General features: G+C 40.2%; 1 protein-coding gene across 3 annotated transcripts in view; it reads right to left on the minus strand.

The window, feature by feature from the left end:
* Window positions 1-1,760: 1,760 nt before the first annotated feature.
* The window catches only part of KCNA4 (potassium voltage-gated channel subfamily A member 4), a 73,128-nt gene continuing 55,714 nt past the window's right edge, over window positions 1,761-19,174 (minus strand). For 2 of the 3 annotated variants that reach the window (XM_051621875.1, XM_051621876.1), the window contains exons 3-10: window positions 18,268-18,436; window positions 17,098-17,174; window positions 15,829-15,966; window positions 14,100-14,255; window positions 11,355-11,525; window positions 9,280-9,538; window positions 7,327-7,876; window positions 1,761-6,519 (exon numbers count right to left, since the gene is read on the minus strand). In XM_051621875.1, the coding sequence (XP_051477835.1) occupies window positions 3,739-5,727 (1,989 nt within the window). In that variant the 5' untranslated portion in view covers window positions 5,728-6,519; window positions 7,327-7,876; window positions 9,280-9,538; ... (3 more) ...; window positions 17,098-17,174; window positions 18,268-18,436 and the 3' untranslated portion in view covers window positions 1,761-3,738. Of the gene's footprint in view, window positions 6,520-7,326; window positions 7,887-9,279; window positions 9,539-11,354; window positions 11,526-14,099; window positions 14,256-15,828; window positions 15,967-17,097; window positions 17,175-18,267; window positions 18,437-19,174 lie in introns of those variants that run through there. The other variant, XM_051621877.1, reaches the window with a different exon arrangement.

A 19,174-nucleotide genomic window follows, 5' to 3' on the forward strand; every position in this document is an offset into this window, starting at 1 on the left:
GGGTGAAATTTCCAAGGAATCAATATAACTTCACAAAACTCTACGACTGCAATAAAGAAAAACAATTATGGATCTCTGAAGTCAAGCATTAAACCCAATACTTCAGCTAGCAAAACTCTCTTCTTATGAGTCTGGCCTTGGTAGTTCAGTTTACTGTAAAACTTGCGAATTTCTTTAAGTGTCAGTACATGGTTAAGTATCAACCTTTATCTGAAATCTGATTTGATGCTGCTGTGATTCCATGAATTCTAATGGAACTCCTCCAATTTTTTTTCACCACTGCAAGTGAACCTGAAATCTCTCATTTTGCATTATTTTTAGCTGAAATGTATGTCACTGTGAAATCATCTGTACTACATTAGTAGCACTAAAATGATCCCTAGTGTAACTCCATTCACGTCAGTTACATCAGGAATACATTTCACCACTTCAATTTAAAATGTAAAATGCCCAACTGACAATAAAATTATTTTTCTGAGAACTGTCAGTATCCAGTAACACCAGGATGGCTCTGACAGAAGCAGCAGTAGTAACTGGGAGACATAACTGCCCAAATACAGAGTTTCTCTGGCACAGAATTTCAACAGAAGTAATACTTAACGGAAATTTCTGTTTCTTGTTAAGCACTTGGTTTTAGCATGTTAGAGATAGGACTTTGGCATTTCCAAGCTGCCTTGTAACTGACTGGATCGATGGATAGATGAATAATCAAATTATAAACCAGCCCAAGTTAAAGGTATTTGCTTCCATTCCAGAATGTACAGTTCTGTGATTCAGATTGGTCCGCCCAACTGATAGCACAACCTATCATTAAACTACAGTAATTCCTCTTTATACTGATAAAGTAGCCAGGTTTATACATTGCAGGAGGCAGTGCAGGCTCCACTCTTACCTCAGGACATGCCTCCATATTACTGCAGTACACAGTGCTGACCCACCCTGAATGGTGCTCTGCCAACTGCTACCAGGTCCTACAGCAAGACCTTTTTCTTTCAGAAAGTAACATACTGCTGTGATCACAGCACAATGTAGGCACTGCCACACTTGTTCTAAATGAAAAGGTTGTGTTCTGGTAGCAGAATAACTGGATAACTTGCTGGAGAAGCTGAGTAACTACTTAGGCAGTTACCTTATGCTGAGGTCCAGGTCCAAAACATGACCATATTCTTAGAGTTATTCAAAGAATTTCCTTCCGTATTTCCATTTGAGATCTAAAAGTCCAGCTCTTATAAGCCACCTTCTCTTTCAATCAATCAATACAGCAAACATGTACTACCCATTTTCTCTAAGTTCTTTATTTACCTAGTTAGTATTTCTTTTACTCTCACATACTTCCCATGGTCCCTGGTATTAGATGATCCCTGGTATTACACAGACCTACCAGCACACTTGCTTACATGAGAACCTTTATAGTCTCTACATCATTAACTATTAGCTGTTCAAGGAACACTTTCAGTTCTGGATTTTTACCGGATTTTACAGAATGCTCATCCTCACTGCTGATATTGCCCCTGTAGAAAAAAGCATTTAGTACATTTAACTCAGGTGAGCTACAACAAAATGCAAAATTTAATTTTGGCAAATGCCTATGTATAAAAGTACTCAGTTGTCTTATTCACAACATAGAATTAGTTAGAATTAATGTCACCGCACTGAAAAGGAGATTTGTTTAATGCTTCACATCATAAATATAGTGAAGTCTGCTCTAAGATTTTAAATCAGGAAACAGACATTTAAATACAAGTTTTGAACCAGGGCTCAGCACAACACAGTCTTTTGTGTGTCTTGGTTTTTATTAGTTCTTCTGCAGTGCAAAAGAGGACAAGCAGAGAAACTTTTCCAAGAGGTGATTCACAGAAAATCCATGAAGGCAGAAATAAATAATGAAAGAAAAACCTGTCTGTGGCTGTCTTCACTACCACTGGATGCTTCAGAGAGCAAACAATGCCTAACTGATAGATTGTGCATAATGTCATTGATGTCCAATTCCAACTTTTTTTAGGGTCACTTTTCAGCTCCAGAAGTCAGACACTACCCAGTTCTCTCCCCCTGCATAAAATCCTCTACTCAGCCTTAAGTGAATATTGCAAAACCAATTCAGTAGTGTTGATAAGCCCCTTTTTCTCTTCACAATGACCCATCCCAGCCCTTAAAGTGCATATGCCAATTTGGTTCAAGTTTTACAATCTGGAATGTTCCACAGTGCCTCCTCAAAAACAATTCCAATTTAATTGTGCCTTCCCTAGGTAATTAGAAGTATGAAAAAAAAAAAAGCCTGTTCTGAACCTATTCTTTATTTTGTCCGCAGCAATATCTTTACATATTTCATTCTGGAACCTGCAGTGTACTGTAGGTCAGCTCATCTTTACCTACCTTCATCTCCTAGGACGGGCAATGGAAGTTTTTGACGCACAGTAAAATACAGCTGGCCTAAGAACTGGTGAAAAGAAATCAAGGAATGTTTTCTCAAGGATTGCATGGGACCCAATATGTTCATCTTGTATCCCAGGATGCCTATTTTGGATCTTAAATGTTGCTTCAAATACACATGGGTGAAAGCTGTAATTAAGGGAAAATGCAGCACCAATAATAGCATGTTAAAAGTTAGCAATTCTCAATTGTCAGTACTGTAACAACTGAGTTGTCTCATTACTGCTATTTTCTCCTCCCATACACTGAATTTCTTCAGTACTGACAAAATGCATGTACTCATCATAGATTCTGAATGTTAAATTAACCAGGAAAAAGATACAAATTACGTGAGTATTTCTTGAGGGCATCAGTAGGAAACACTGATTTCAAATCATTTTGATTATAAAATTTTACTTCACAATCCTTTTCCAGATCACAGATAATCATAATTAAAAAGAGTATGGAATTAATGTAATGATAGCTGTTTCACCATCAGCATCACATAAAGAAAAAAGAAACAATAAAATATGATGCAGAATTCACTCTTCCAATGATTGTCATTGAACTATTACATTAGTAAACATTCACAGTATGAAGTCTCTTTCAATATATCTCCAGCATATAAAGTAGTGCAAAAAAGCATTCCAGTCATTTTGCCTTTGCAGTCAGACCAGGTTAAATGATTCTCTTACTTCATTTCTTTCATTATTAGACAACAAATGCTGTCATGCCTCCAAAGACAGTTATAAAAATAAACAATTTCTGGAGGGTCAGCAGCCTTTTCAAAGTAAATTTCCAGTTAAAAACAAGCATTCTATATTTCAAGAAAAAAAAAAATTAGATCTATCTTCTGTAGAATATCTTTTAACAATAAATTTACCATTTGAAAAACAATTACTATGGTATCCAATGATTCATGGTAGCTGCTATTAAAGCATTGATAAATAGATACATGACTACCAAACTTCATTGCTTCTTACATAGTAAATACCTCTGAATGCCAACTTTTACCACAGAGCTGTTATTAGTGATGTCGACAGTTCATGCACCCACTTTAAAACTGACTTGGATTTAATACATTTTTCAGCCTCGTGTGCAAAACACTTGCATTCTAATAAAAATATAAAGTCTGAAATTATATCAGATCTAGCAACCACTTCCTCAAGTTATACCACTTACTTGATATGTAATACAAGTTTAGCAATGCTTTTTATTTGTATTTAACCATTAAATGGCATACTACTGTATGCTGTGGACTCTTGTTTGCATATTTCATTATTTTCACTGCACTCTTTAATGCATAAATATATTTGGAAACGTTCAAAATTATACATCAGTTTCCACAGAATTTGAATTTACACAGTTTTTCTTCTCTGACTCACTGCTATTCCCCGTGTCCTGACTTTTTTTCTCCTTTACACAAAGAGATTCTTTAACTCCTTCTTCCATCTCCAAATATTCTGATTTATCCTCTGTGGATGAAGACGATGAGCTTCTAAATTTCTTCAGTAAATTTGTTGGGAGGTAAGGGCAGCTGACTGCATTTTGCATCAGCTGAGTTTGTTCTTCATTCTCAGTCTCTCTGTGGTAGAAATAGTTAAAATTGGAGACAATCACTGGCACTGGTAAAGCAATGGTTAACACTCCCGCAATGGCACACAGGGACCCAACTATCTTCCCACCCACAGTTATGGGTTTCATATCCCCATAACCAACTGTAGTCATGGTCACTACAGCCCACCAAAAGGCATCTGGGATGCTTTGAAAATGGGTGGCAGGTTCATCAGCTTCTGCGAAGTAAACAGCACTGGAAAACAAAATGACTCCGATAAAAAGAAAAAAGATGAGGAGGCCAAGTTCCCTCATGCTGGCCCTGAGCGTATGACCCAGGATCTGCAAACCCTTGGAGTGCCTGGAGAGCTTGAAGATGCGAAACACCCTGACCAGACGGATGATCCTCAGGATGGCAAAAGACATGGCCTGTTGACCATTACTGCCCTGTTCCTGTGCCAAGTCAGTGCCCAGAGTGATGAAGTAAGGCAAGATGGAGACAATGTCTATGATGTTCATGATGTTCTTGAAGAACTGTGCTTTGCTTGGACATGCAAAGCAGCGCACTGTAAACTCAAAGGAGAACCAAATGATGCATACTGTCTCTACAATGAAAAAAGGGTCATTGAATATGGTGTGCTCCCCAGCATCCAGGTGAAGTGACTCATTGGAAAGCCCTTTCCCTAAACTCAGGGACATGAGGAATTCTTTGTCATCTCGGAACTCTGGCAAAGTCTCCAGACAAAAGATGACAATTGAGATCAAGATGACCAAGACAGAGACGATGGCAATGCCTCTGGCTGGACTGGAGCTCTCCGGGTACTCAAACAGCAGCCAAACCTGCTTCTTGAATTCATTCTCTGGCAATGCTCTGTCCTCTTCCTCTTTGACAAACCCTTCATCCTCCCTAAACTTGAGCATGGCCTCCTCCCCAAGCTGGTAGAATTTCACCTCCTCACTGAAGATGTCAAAGGGTACATTGACTGGCCTCTTCAGCCGACCGCCACTCTGGTAGTAGTACAGGATGGCATCAAAGCTGGGTCGGTTCCTATCAAAGAAGTATTCATTCCTGAGAGGGTCAAAGTATCTGCCTCGCTTCGCTGGGTCACCCAACAACGTCTCCGGGAACTGAGCTAGAGTCTTCAGTTGGGTCTCAAACCGCAGTCCCGACACGTTGATTACTACACGTTCACAGCACTCGTACTCACTGTAGCGAACAGAGCTGTAACCGCCAGGGCCTCCACCATCATCCGGTGGCTGGTCCGAGTATGAGAACTCATCCTCCCCATAGTCATCACTGTAGTAGAGCTTTCCTTCTTCCTCATCGTCTTCCTCCTCATCTTCATCCTCCTCTTCCTCCTCACTCAAGTCCTTCAGTATTCTCTCTTCAGAACCACTGAGAGGCAGCAGCTCAGAACAGGGGAAGGAGGCCCCACACTCCCTGCTCCCCAAGTGGTGGCTCCTCTTTTTCCCTTTCTTCCGCCTCTTACCGCTCTGGCGGTGGGACACGCTGCTGCGTGACGCGTTCCCACCATGCGAGGAGGACGCGCCTCGACTCTGCTCCTGATGGTAGTGGTGGTATGGTCCACCTCCACCTGCTGCCCCACCTTCTACTGCTGCTGTTGCTGCTGCCACGGCCGCAGCTGCTGCAGCTCTCGACTGTGCCAGCCGCTCTCTCTCTCGGGCCCGAGCTTGGGCTGCGTAGCCATAGGGCATGTGGCTGTTGCACCCAGAGCTATCTGCACTCACCATTGCAACCTCCATTTTGATACTGCTTTTTTGTTTGTTGGTTGTTTTTTTTTAAATCAATGCAAAAAGGTTTTATTTTCAGTGTCACCTTAACTTTCACTCTAGAAAGTTCAAAGCCATTTGCATTTGGAGGACAGTCCCTTGGACGTAGAGCAGGGCAACAGAGTTTTCATACTGCATCTACATTTTGGAAAACCACAGATCTGCATTCTCTTATTGTCCAGAACGTTTGACACAAACTACTGTTTTGCTAATATGAATAGATGAAATTCTCAAATTGAACCAGGGAACAGCTGAGACCTTCCTTTCTCTTTCATCCACCAAGCCCCTTTATTTCCATTTATCTCCTGTGGCTACCACAGATCTGATGAGAACGATGACTACCTTGCAGGCTACAAAGACTGCATTCATGAGGAAAAAAAACAAAATACAAATCTAAGGGTATCTGCTCTCTGAAGATGGTTTTAGTTCATCATTGCAACCAAATGCAAATAGTCTCTTTCCTCATAATTTGTTCCTGGTTATGCTTTGGCCTAGAAATCTTATTGTTTAATATCATTACTTGGGGAGTTGAAATTAATTCCAGCTATCACTTTATTTACACAGTGAAGAGGTCTTTGCAAATCCTTTCTTCAGCCTGTCAATAATGTCTCAAACCTGGGAGCTGCACCCAGGGCGTCAGCAGCAGTGGTAAGAGGAGGAGGATGAGGAGATGAAGACTGAGAAACTGGCTCTGAGGTTCCCATAGGACATAAGGGAGTGGATGGGTCACCCTTTGGTTATGGTCATGCAGAAGAAGCACTTAACCTGAGGCACATGCACAAACACACAAAAATAAACAAAACAAAAAAAAAAAAGGGAAAAGATTGGCTTGTTTTCCTAAAAGGTCACACTGATCAAATGAAACTGTGTCATCTATTACCACGGTATTCAAATCTTCCCCTGCCCACACTATTCACACTTCTACATTACACACACACCCACATCACATGCACAGAGATTTTGAACGACTCTGTGGGTAAGGATGTGGGTGGGCATGTCACATATATATAGACAGAGATACAAAATCCCCACCCATATAAGCACTTGCATCCATACACAAACACAGGCATGCTTCTGAAACACCAACACACATAAACACTAATAAAAATACTGCAATTCACCGTGCATTCAAATCTCTTGAGTACCTACGTAATAGACACCTACCTAGCTGTGTAGGAAATATTAAAGAATAGATGTATCTGCACAAAGGGCTTCTGTTATATTTGCATAAACACATAAGGTGCAGGAATGTTACATTTTCATCTATGACTGAATTGTGGTAACATCTCACTGAAATTCATGTGGAAACAGGCACGTACAGTGCTCACTCAAGTGAAAATACTGTGACATGGGATGTCAAGAAAACACAAGTGCAGGTGCACTGGAGCAACATATACATGCAAGCACACACACAAAAATACACCCCCCACCCCCTTTGAAACAGAAGCCTAATTTATAGCTATATCTCTTAATGCACAAGAGCAGGTGAACAGGACTATTACATGATGCTATTTTTTAAACCGTACCTCCGTGTCATGCAGAAAGGGACGTTAAAAACGCTGCTGTACTTACTGTTCCCAGGCAGAGAAATAGCAACGCTGTTCTCGCTAGTGTAAGGATCTGGTGACAGCAGTCCTGAGGCGGGGGGGGGGCTACGCCAACCGGTCTACATCTGCAGGTGTGTATGGTCAGTCAGCACCACAGGTTGACGAGTTATTTTTCTCCCTTCGTTCCGGGTGCAACGAGAGCGCCCAGAGCGGGCGGCGAGGCAGCTGAAACCGGGGGCACCCTGCGCTGCCCCGGACCCCGCGGCTCGCCCGGGCATTTGCAAAAAGGCAACGAGCAAGAGCCTCGTTCCAGACGGAGCAGCAGGAAGGCGGCGTGTTTGCGTGTGTGTGCGAGGCAGGAGGAGTGGATAAGCGCGGTCACTAGTGTTTCCAAGCCCAGCTTTCGCAGCAGATTTGTAAATCAACGCTACATCATCCGTGCACCGAGCCCGCTTCCCCCGACGGCAGGACGGGTCTCGCTTCTTGCACTTGTCTCCCCCAGACACGTCCAGGCGGCAGCGGCACAGCCGGCACCCGCCCGCAGCATCCACTTGTTGTGCCGGCTTTCGGGAAGGCTTACCGGAAAAAAAACAAAAACAAACACAAAAACAACAAAAACCCAAACCAAACCAAAACCACCACCAAAAATAAATAAATAAATAAATAAAATCCCGCCAAATCAACAAACCCACAGAGGGGGCCGGAGCAGCTCCGCACTGCCACGGCTTCTCTCGCCCGAGCGCCTGAAGCTGCGCCAGGCCCCGCGGGTCGCTCCGCACCGCGCCCCGCACCGCGCCCTGTTGCTCCGCGGAGCCGCCCCCGCGCGCCGCCGCCGCCGCCCGCACCCTGCCCGGCCCGACGGCGTCCCCTGGCGGCCGCCGCCCGCACTGCGGCCCCCAGCCTTTCCCCGCACCTGGGCGCCTTCCCCCCTCACCTGCGCGCCTCCCCCCCCACCACCCTCACCCCGGCTCTGTCTTTATTCCATATTGATATCTTAATTATTGGAATTAATATTCCTGCCCTGGAATGGGAGCACTTCTCCTGTGAAGACGGGCTGAGAGCACTGGAGGTGGTTCAGCCTGGAGAAGAGAAGGCTCCAGGGGAGACCTTACAGCACCTGCCAGTGCCTGAAAGGCCCACAGGAAAGATGGGGAGGGACTTTTGACCAGGGCTTGTAGTGAGAGGACAAGGGGGAACAGTTTCAAACAGAAAGTGGGTAGATTTAGATTAGGTAATAGGAAGAAATTCTTTACTGCGAGCGTGGTGGGACACTGAAACAGATTGCCCAGAGTTGTGGATGCCTCATCCCTTTAAGTGTTCCAGGCCAGGCTGGATGGGACTTAGAGCAACCTGGCCTAGAGACAAGTGTCCCTGCCCATACATCGTTGAGGTCGCTCATAGAATTTCAAAACTAAGTGTAGATCAAGTTTCCCAGAAAAAAAGAAAAATCTGCCTTCACCTACACCCTGCTTTCTCACTCAACCCAAAACCCTCCAAAGGCACAAGCAAACTAGAAAACAATTCCCTCTGCTCCTGCCCAACACACCCAGACCATCTGCAGCAGTCCTGCAAATGAAGCCAAAGTAACTTTCACTCCTAATTCTGTACCTAAATGGTAAAGTAGGTCATAGTTCATTAATAGAGTACCATTGGGTATTTGGTGGAGTTTTAACACCTCTGCCAAAGATGTCAAATCTTTTCTCCCTCTGCCTGCTGCCTGTAACACATGCACTGTATAAACTGGCTATTCCTTCTGTGCCTAGAGAATCCAAAGTGTGACTGGTGAGTGTCAGTCTAAGCAAGCACCATGAAAATGCAACTTGGACATACTTGACATCACAGCTACAATTCCACCACCTTAATAAAACTGAAGTGCAGGCATTCCTTATTAACATGGAAAAAAAAAAAAGGGGGGGGGGGGGACAGGACAACTTTGGTGCTCTAGAGCCCTATAGATAGGATCATAGCAAAAACAAACCAAGAGGAGCACTCAGTCCAGACGTTTTGCCTCAAGACATTTGTAAATGGAGGCAAATTCAAGATGTGCAACAAGTGTGTTAGGCTTTTTCTTTTCATTGCCCAGGTCCACTCCTCCATAGTCCAGAGAAACCAAGAGAGCCTGGTGACTATTCCTATTCAGCAGCACAACTCAGAGTATCCATGTTACCTTTGTCTGCTGCCTCCATCAGTTAGTGCTCATTCTCTTACTCCCATTAATTTTGGTAGGTGACATATGACTAGATAAGGGAGAAAAAAAGATCCATCAAATAAACATACTGAATACCCAGCAACAAATCAGCTCATAAGTATCTTGCCAAAAATACTGTGAAATGTATAAATGGCAGCTGTATCTAACCAATTTTTCGAAAATCACAGTCCTTCAAGTTCCATAGTCAATATAAAGTCAAAGACATGTAGAAATTTCTAATGTCATCCCAAAATGCCATTGAAACACAAAGTGGTGTCCTCACAAGAGCTGTTCAAAAGTTTGATGCTCCTGGATGCAATTTAAAAGCATTCCACAAATTCATTTCCAATACCAAAACCCCGATGCTTCTGCAACTTGGCAGAAGAGCATACCAAAGACAGGGATCAAACCCCTGTCATTGTTTAGTCACAAGGACATGTAGGATGCCATAAAAACAGAAGAGATGTTATGCTTTTTGAATTATTAGAAACACCTAGACTTACTCCTACTACAGTAAAATTTAGTTCCAGGGGCATTTTCCAGAATCCAGTCACTTCCTTCTCTGAGTAGTGTTGTATTGCTTTTTATCAGCAAGACCTGAACACTTCTTTTGTTTTTCTTTTTGAGACGTTTCAAGGGCTTGGGACCTTGCTTTTGCCTTTCTTCCAGAGCTTCATATGCATTTTCTTGTCATTGTCTCATGCAACTATTTAACTGAAAGCATGTAACACTGGCCATGGGAGAAGCAGAAAAGCTTATTTGTACCTTTTTAAAAATCCATTCTAATGTGATAGGGATCACACAACTATATGCAATTCAATCTAACTCAGAGGTCTTATCTGATCCAATTTTTAACAGATTTAAAAGCAAAAAAGCAAGCTTTATGTATTTACAGATGAATACTGTGACTCATTTCATTCAGCTTTGTATTTTTCAAGTATTCAAAGAGCGATTTTTATTTAAAAGATACTACATTCCCTCTGCACGTTTATATTCATAAGGGATACTATTATTGGTAGAACAAAGAGAGAAGGTGTACATGTCATTATCTTCAACAGTACTGTATTAAGAATATTATAGCATAGCACAGGATCTGTAAGGTATGCTATCATACTGATCTGTTCTGGTTTACAGTGATGCAGAGGAGAAATGTTCCAGAAAAAAATATACAACATTTTAATACAGTTCCATGCAAAGGGAACACAAGCTTTAACAGGCCTAACTTCTGTCACTATGCCCAATATTAATTTATGCTATCCCTCAATTGCTGCAATTCACACTGACAGAGCCTGGCCTCAGTCCAACACTAATCTTCCTGCTGTAATCAAGAGTTCTGTGCAGTGAATGAGACTGCACTACAGCTCAGTACTTACTGCACTTCTAGATCACAATTTATTCTCTTTTCCTTTTTGCCTTCTCTTTTCAGTCTTCTGCTCCTTCCCATGTTCCTTTCACTACTCTTTCTTTTAGCCTCTCAAGGCAACTCAGCCAATTTCCCATAAGATCAGGAATTCCTTTCAAAAGCAGTAAAATGTTGCAGCAATGGGCATTCAGGATAATCAAGTGAAAAGACTATGGTTACTTTACCATTTCAGATGTGATGAAACATGGTTTAGAACAAGTATTTCCTTTTTATTTTTCCTTTTTCTGAGTTGATTGCAGTGCTGGAGACCCTTAGGTACCAAAGTAGCAATGAATTCTTGTCTCCACAACTAGGTTTTCTCTCCCAGTGTTTATACCACTTCAGAGAGTTCATATTTTATTCATATTTTACTAAACAGGCTCAGTCAGGCACCCCTGTCAAAGAATCTGACTTGAGTGCTGTTCTTTTGAATATCATTGGCACTACTTAATGAGGTACTTACCAGAAGAAATACAGCCTATCCTCACTTTGTTCAGAGATGCAACATATATGAATAGCACATCTGTTCATTACTTGTCCTGCAACAGACTAATCCAAGGAAGGTGACACTCCAGAGAACAGCACATCCTTTATGCTTTCTTGGGAAAGGATGCAAAATCACTTCCTTTTACCACTAAATTTAGGAAGAATAACAGTAAAAACACATATTATCTTTATGTTTGGAGAATAATGTCTTAAACCGGTGTATGGACCTACTTAGAAACTAGGATAAAAATAGTATGTAAGGTTTATTTTTGGACTGGAATATTTCTTCATTCATTCTGGGCAGGGACTCATATCAGGGATGTTCTTGTAATCAATAATGGCCAAAAAGAAAGCCTAGTATGGAGGGAAAGCCTCTAAACTAGGAACTGCTTGACAATGGAGAGACCTCACATTCTTAGTCCCACTCCAGTTTTCCAAGATACCCACATCTACATCACTCAACGCTGACCTCCCATTTCCTGCATAAAAAGGATAATTTCTCACCTTTTTCTGTTTCTCTAACAATTTGTTTCTACTTCAAATGGAAGAGCTTGGAACAGGCAGTGCCCCTTCTTATAGATATGCTAAGTAGTAGCAAGCAGTGTGGATATCCAGTTTGGAAACTGTTGTTATAGTTAACTCACAAAGGAAATTAGTTAGATTCACAGAATTGAATTACTGTGTTACCGGATTTGCTCCATTTCTGCATTCCAGCACCAAATATGCCATTTAAAACTATCCTAACAGTAACTGTAATAATTATAAAACCTGGAAGTATCAAGTGCTAAATTCTGGCTTGCCTATATGTTTGTCTAGATCGATAACATTAAAAGGGTATGGCGGGCTAATTCCTCACTGAGATTTCATCAGGAATACTTGGTAGCGGGCTAATAAATAATGTGGCCTTGCACTATCAAGTTAATTATGACTTGCAGAACAACTGGAAGAGAACATGTGTAGGACAACAGCTCAAAACTATTGTTGTTAAAATAATTAAGAGTTATTAGGTAGAAATTCAAGTATCTCATGCTTCAGAAACATGCAGCAGCAAATTGACATGAAGAAGCGTGTAAAGAAAGGAATTTTAGATGTTCGAGTATGGCATCAAACAGACCTCACATATATCTTTTTATGGGAAAAAAAATGTATTTCTAAGAACTCAAGGCTTTTAGTAGATAGATTTTGTTCAAGTTCTAGTAAATATATTTTTATAAGTTGTAATTATGAAATTAGCATGAATGGAAGATGTGCATGAAGCAAATGCAGGATAAAACTAAGAATAGTGGATACATCATTGTATCCATAACGCTTCAAACCTTACTGGGAGGTTCCACTTACACTTAGATGAGCACCCAACATTTACTGGCCTAGAACAATTCCTACTGAAAATTCTGGCCTATGATGACAGGAGGTACAAGTTTCACAGGTAGCTGTTTTGGTTCCTCATTTGATGGTAATCGTATATAGCTTCTAGATTAACTTTTGGGTCAAAATCAGCATAGTCAGCTTGGGCATCATCTAGTCACCCTACTCATGACTACAGGAGAACCAGGATAGACACCAGATGAGACTGGCAAAGAGAGAAACAACAACCAAACTTCATACCCTTCCCATTAAGTAGGTCAACAGAGAAAGAAACACAGCCATTTTCTTTTGACCTTTGGAGGCACACATGAGGCAACACCTTCATGTCACCATTGCACTGAAGGATTGTTTTCTTCTTGCCATGATAAAGACACAAAAAATTTCTCTTATGTTTTAAGAGGAAACAGATTCCGAAACATCTGATTTTGTTAAACATATCAGAACTATGTCAGAGCCTTCAGATATGAGGCAAAAATCTTGATTCCACTCTTCTACAAGCATACAAATAAAAATCCTGGAAGAATGTATGGGGTTTTTTCACAACTCTTCATAGCCTTGCATATCAGAGAAAATGTCAGCAATTTTTAGTAAGGAGACAAAAATGAGAAGCTATTCAATCTTATTTCTATGGGCTTCAAGATGAGATTCACATAGGACCTAGATGCCTAGAAGTTTTATGTGCCATGTGTACTGATCCCATGTGTACATGAAAAAGATTATAACAGAAACTGTTCCCAAATAAATTATATACTCATAAAAGTTCATTAAACCTCTTTATTTCAAAGATACTGTTGCATGGTCTCAAGGGAGTATTAAGTTAACGTAGAAAAAAATGTTTCCAGATTGACTAAACACCCAGAATTAACCAGCCTTGGCAAGCTGTGACAGCAGTTATTATTAAGCAAGGTTGGAGAAAAAATAATTCTTGAGATTATCAGATAAAATAAATATTCTTGTGGCCAATTCTGAACTAGCAAGCAGTGCAGAAAGAATCTTATGATAGCCTTTATTATGGTGTGAGGTAAAAACATGGTTTTGTTGCTGCTGTCATTATGTTATTCACAGCCAAAACCCTTTCCAGAATGGAAATGTCTTTTTTAGAGGGTCACCACTGAGAAGGAAATTGGTCTGAGAGCCAGGGACTAGCCTGAAGAGAAATAAAAATAGGTAATGCAAAGGTAATACAAAAAGTACTCTGATACTGTTGTATATGTGGTGATACTAAAAATACTTTGTAAATGACCTGTTTGAAGGATACCTGCATTTCAGCATATTAAGGATCATCTACAGTAATGCTTGGGAGAGCTAAGGTACAATTAGCCCAATAAGATCATACACCCTGCATGTCAGAACTAACCTGAATGAAGTATCCAGCCTGTTATCTTTTCTTCAGAGAAAACAGGAAACAGCATTTTGGAAATCCCGTGCTGCCCTACCAGTGCTTCTCCTCATGTTCAGGCAGAGCTCTCTCAACTAGGTGAGGGAAGGAATTACAGCCAGAAGTACTCTTTTTCTGTTTAGGAAGCAGAAAAGGTAAAACTGTAAGATATCAACTATCCTAGCCTCATTATTACAGCTCAACACAGAGCTCCCATGTGTGGCACCTCATCCCTATAGCCCAAGTACAGATCAGATATCATCTGTACAGAGATGGTGCCTTTTGCACACTGGGGACAGAATAACTCCTGAACCATCTCTAGTAAAAATTAGTTCATTTCTACCCTACTTCTATCCCAGGACACTAAAAAACTGGTTATCAACCCCTAAATCGAGAGAAATCTTGTGGGTCTCAGATGCAGTTTACTATAGCAAATCACCTCCTATCTGTGTGCAAGTGTGGGAACTGTCGTGTTATTAGGTGTCTCTGGCATTGCTTAACTATTGTTGAACATGAGCAGGGGCAGAAGCTTTCATAAGGAGACCAAAAACTAAGCAAAGTGTAGTTCATGAACACAATTACCATTCATATGAGATCGTGAAAATTGAATTAAACTTAACTTTTAAAAAAGTTGACACTATACCCAGGTCTGTGTCAGAAATTAGAATGTGGAAATTCCAACCTAAATGTTAATCTCAGCATGGAAGCCCAAGTTTGAAAGTCTTACTGAATGTGTTGCTAAACTCAAAGAACAACTGAAGTGGATCTAAGGGTCCAGGTACTTATGATATTTTCAGTTTAACACAGATTAATTTCTTTCCTATATTGAAGTCAAAACCTTCACTGAACTGTTCAGGATTATGCCTGTGCAGCAAATGAGTCCTAACTAGAACCTTTAGTAGCCAACAGATAACTCTGTATCCCATGGAGGAAGTAGATAATTTATTTAGGAACAGCTTATCACATTCCCCATGTGCATCTGTATAAATGGCACATAAAGCTATTAGACATCTAACTCCCGTCTGAATCCATGAGGAATCAAGTTGAAAATGGACTCTTATTTTAGTCACCATAATTCTCTGAACCCATTGAATAAAAGGGCCTAATGCTGAAAGACTTTGGTGAGGTTTCTGACCTGAAGATGATCTCTAAATCCCTCTGTACTAACTGAAAGGGCCTAATCTACCTCAGCTTCTCTTTCAGTACTTAAAAACACTCTCCTTATGAATACACAATAGTGCTTCACACAAGGGATTGTTGATTGTGAAAGCACCTAGTGCATTAAGTGCTGTGAACGTCTTTCCTACTTCTCTGTACCACCATCTCAACACTAGGAAACAGATTCATCAGTGAATATTGCATAGCCACCAGAATATCAGTACAGCAGTTTCTATTCACAAGTACAAACTACAACTGAAGCTACACTGAAGCTATGCTCTAAAACAACAACAACAAAAAGACATGGTCTGTTGGCTGTGTTGTCACGCCCTTGTCCTTCTAATCTGATAAACATGTGCTCTTCTTAGGTAAAATAATTTTAGATCATTATAGTAAATAAATAAATAAATAGTAGCTGCAGGAATTGACTCCCTTCTGATTAAAAATGACCTTTACAAGGCAAACTCATGTTCAGGAATGTTCATACGGAATTTTAATAAGGCAAAGGCCAAGAGAACCAACACATAAAAAAACCCAGTATATCTTTTACCTGGAAAGGCCTGTCATCCTCTCTGCCATGCACACTTCAGGCAGCCACCTTCAGAAACTCTAAGGAAATATTAAAAGTAACATCTCCCACTTCTCCCTTTACCAAAGAAAAAATGCTGAGTTTCTCCAGATGCTTTCCCTAAAACAGAGAATGAATATTGAGAACGGATGCAGTGCTGATGAGGGTGCTCTAGAGATCATGGTTCTCTCCTTATCCATAGTCAAGCAGCATGAAAAGCAATACGTTACATTTCTGCTCACTATTATGTCTCTGTGCTGACCTGGTAGGAGAGAAGGTTTATATTCATTTCTTGTATCCTATGGTGAGTAATACTATGCTTGTAAAACTCCCTTGAGATTTCAGTAAGACAACTGCACTCAGAGGTGCTCTCATTCCTGATAGTACTGAAATTAAGTAAACAAACCAAAGCTGCTCTTATTCCTGAATGAGTTTGCTTTCTTGGGAGTTAACTCACATACATTAAATTATTTGCTTTAGCATAGATATATTTGACAGCTTTAACTGACTAATAGTAGTCTTGCTGGGTATCACCACATATGCAGGCTTTGGATTAAAAAGCCAGGAGAGTTCATGGATACGTCTTGTGCAATGTTGTAGGTTAAAAAGCAGGTTATGTAAAAAGACTCTACATAGACATCATCAGTTTTGGTGATTCTCAAACATGTGGTGTCCAATTTCTGGCTATCACAGCCAGACCTGACATAATCACTTCACCTTTTTGAATGGAATGCATAAGTCAGGGGGGCAAAACACACCTTACATCCCTTCTACCAAGGCCTTCCATTCCAACATCCATTAAGCTGCACTAACCCAGAGGTTTTTTCCAAGATACCCACTCAGAACTGGAGTAAACTGAAGAAATTTGGATTTCAAAATGTGCTGCTTTCACAGGGTACCCCCCTTCAGACAGGAACATGCATCAAATGAGAATGTATCCTTGGGTGTACATGTATTAAAGTCATAATGGAAAATGTCCTGAGCACTTGTAAGTACAAGCCAGAATACACAGGACCAACTCAACTTCACTCTCAACTCTAAGAATTTTTTCTTTGAAGTTCAGTAAAACTTTAGATTTTACTTTGCTTCAGATTTTTTTCCTTAAAATAGTAAAGTTGCTGTACAGCTTAACATATTGGCAACTAAAAATTTCAAAAAACACTGTGATCTCAAAACCAACAAAGATTCATCGACTTCAACAAGTTCAAGCTCAATTTGAAGCAAGACTAACTCACAATGAGTTAAACTCACCTAACTCAGAGTTCTCTGAATGTTTCCTTTGTGCATCCATGGAGTTACTGAGTGACAGGACACGGTACCCAAATCATCTGTGAGCAGAAAAATGTTACTCAGAAAAAGACATCTTGCCTTTAAGCTTTGCTTTCTTTTACTCATATGGCAGGAATTCCAACTGTGATTTAAAAAACAAAACAATACCATTTCTTTCTGGGAAAAATACCTTAAATTCTAAAATTGTATGTTGCTCTTGCTGGCAGTGGCAAAGGGAAAGACAAGGGTTAGCTGAAAATCAATCTCAGGGTGGCTAAAGTAGCCCACTATAGACCTGGAATATCTAAAGGTTCTAATTAGTATTTTAGTGATTGGAAAGGGAGCAGATCCTGATAATAGTTTTCTCTGAATACAGCCAAACAAATCTCCTGTTTCATCTACAAATAAAGAACTTTTCTCATGGCTTGCATATGTAAGACTCCATTACCTCTCTTTAGCTTGGAAGACAGATAAATTAGCAACTACCAGATTTATGGGGTAATCTATAAACTCTTGGTTCAGCAGAATGGGAGTTCTAAATGAATATTATTTTACTTTTGAGTAAATGCCTGAGATCAGGTTTTCTATGCAGCTCTGGAACTTTGTAATAACAGTGCACACTGTCAAACTGCTAGAAAAAAAAAAAACTGGTATAAAAATGTTCATTATCTAGGGAAATCATAATTGGTTTTCATATCAGCTTTCCTTCTTAAAATACCCAAATGAACAAAGTAGATAATTGCAAAGTTCACAGAGTAGTAATTATATCCTGACTATAGCAACAAGATGCTGACAAACTGAAGACCCAATGTACACATAAATCGGCTGTTTTTTGTTTACAAGTGACAAGAAAGCTTTAAAAGATATTTATGCCATCCCTTAATTCATTCTACTGAGATTCACACATTTTGATTGTGGCATTTCAGCACTTTCTGCACCCTGGTTCAAGGTAAACAAACATGTATCTTACTGAAAGGAAGTGATTAGTTCCATTGCCTTTTGTGGACCACTCCATTTTACTGCAGCACATCCTGATGCCCCTTGCAGAACTGTGCTTTTACTCTTAGTATCTTTCTTTTGTTCTCTCTCACTCAGTGGGAATTTGTCTAGAATTGGTTTTATGCAACCCCATGTAACTGAAGTAATTCTTACCATGCATTTCATTTCCTGGCATAGTTGTGTTATTTGCCCAGCCATAGCCAAAGCAGTCCAGTTCCCTCTGAGCCACAACAGACAAAATGGCATTTGGTAGGCTTTTGTTCCAGCAGGATTGTTTGTTCCAGTCATGTATTGAATCCAAAAGTTCTGCTTCTTACTCCACCTTGTGATGTTTTGATGATGACAAGAAAAATATTAATCCTTTAAAAAATAAAAGATTGCTTTGCTTTGAAAATTCGGGAAGATGACAAGACAAAGATACCTACTGTTCTATATTTAGCATCAAAATATGTCATCATTCAGCTGCAATATTCTGTCTTCTGCAGCTTTTGCTAAGAACTAATATTTAGTACATCTCTGCCATTGCCATTAAACTATGAACTTTGTCACTCCTTTTGAAAAGACAATTTCCTGATTTTCAGCAGCTTCCCTTATTTTCAAGGAATTACTCATCAGATTTTTACTATCTTTCTTCCTGTGTTTTTCTGGGGCAGCATAAAGAAACAAAGTATAGAAAGTGTAATATAACCTACATTAACACAAAAAAACCAGTAAAAAATACAAACCAGTTCTCAGGCTTTACATCACCAGAGTCTCAAACAACTCTCAGGTGCTGTTCTCTGCACCTGGCTACTCTGGCAGGACTGAGAGATATCCATCTCTCTCAGATGAAATTGATTTATGGTTCCAAATATTAAACCTCTCACATGCCAACAGGATTCTGTTGTAGTTTTGTCTGTTAAAGCATTTGTAGCCTAAGGAGCTCAGTAAGGCAAGATTTATAATAGTGAGGTGATATTAGATAAAATAATTGGACCATATCTAAAAGAAAATTGAAAGTTTTAAAAATACATCTGCCTGTGTAAGAGTTTATGTGCCTCAGTCTATTTTTCCAGCCATT

This window comes from Apus apus, chromosome 5 (assembly GCF_020740795.1).
Source record: "Apus apus isolate bApuApu2 chromosome 5, bApuApu2.pri.cur, whole genome shotgun sequence".
NCBI classification, from domain to species: domain Eukaryota; kingdom Metazoa; phylum Chordata; class Aves; order Apodiformes; family Apodidae; genus Apus; species Apus apus.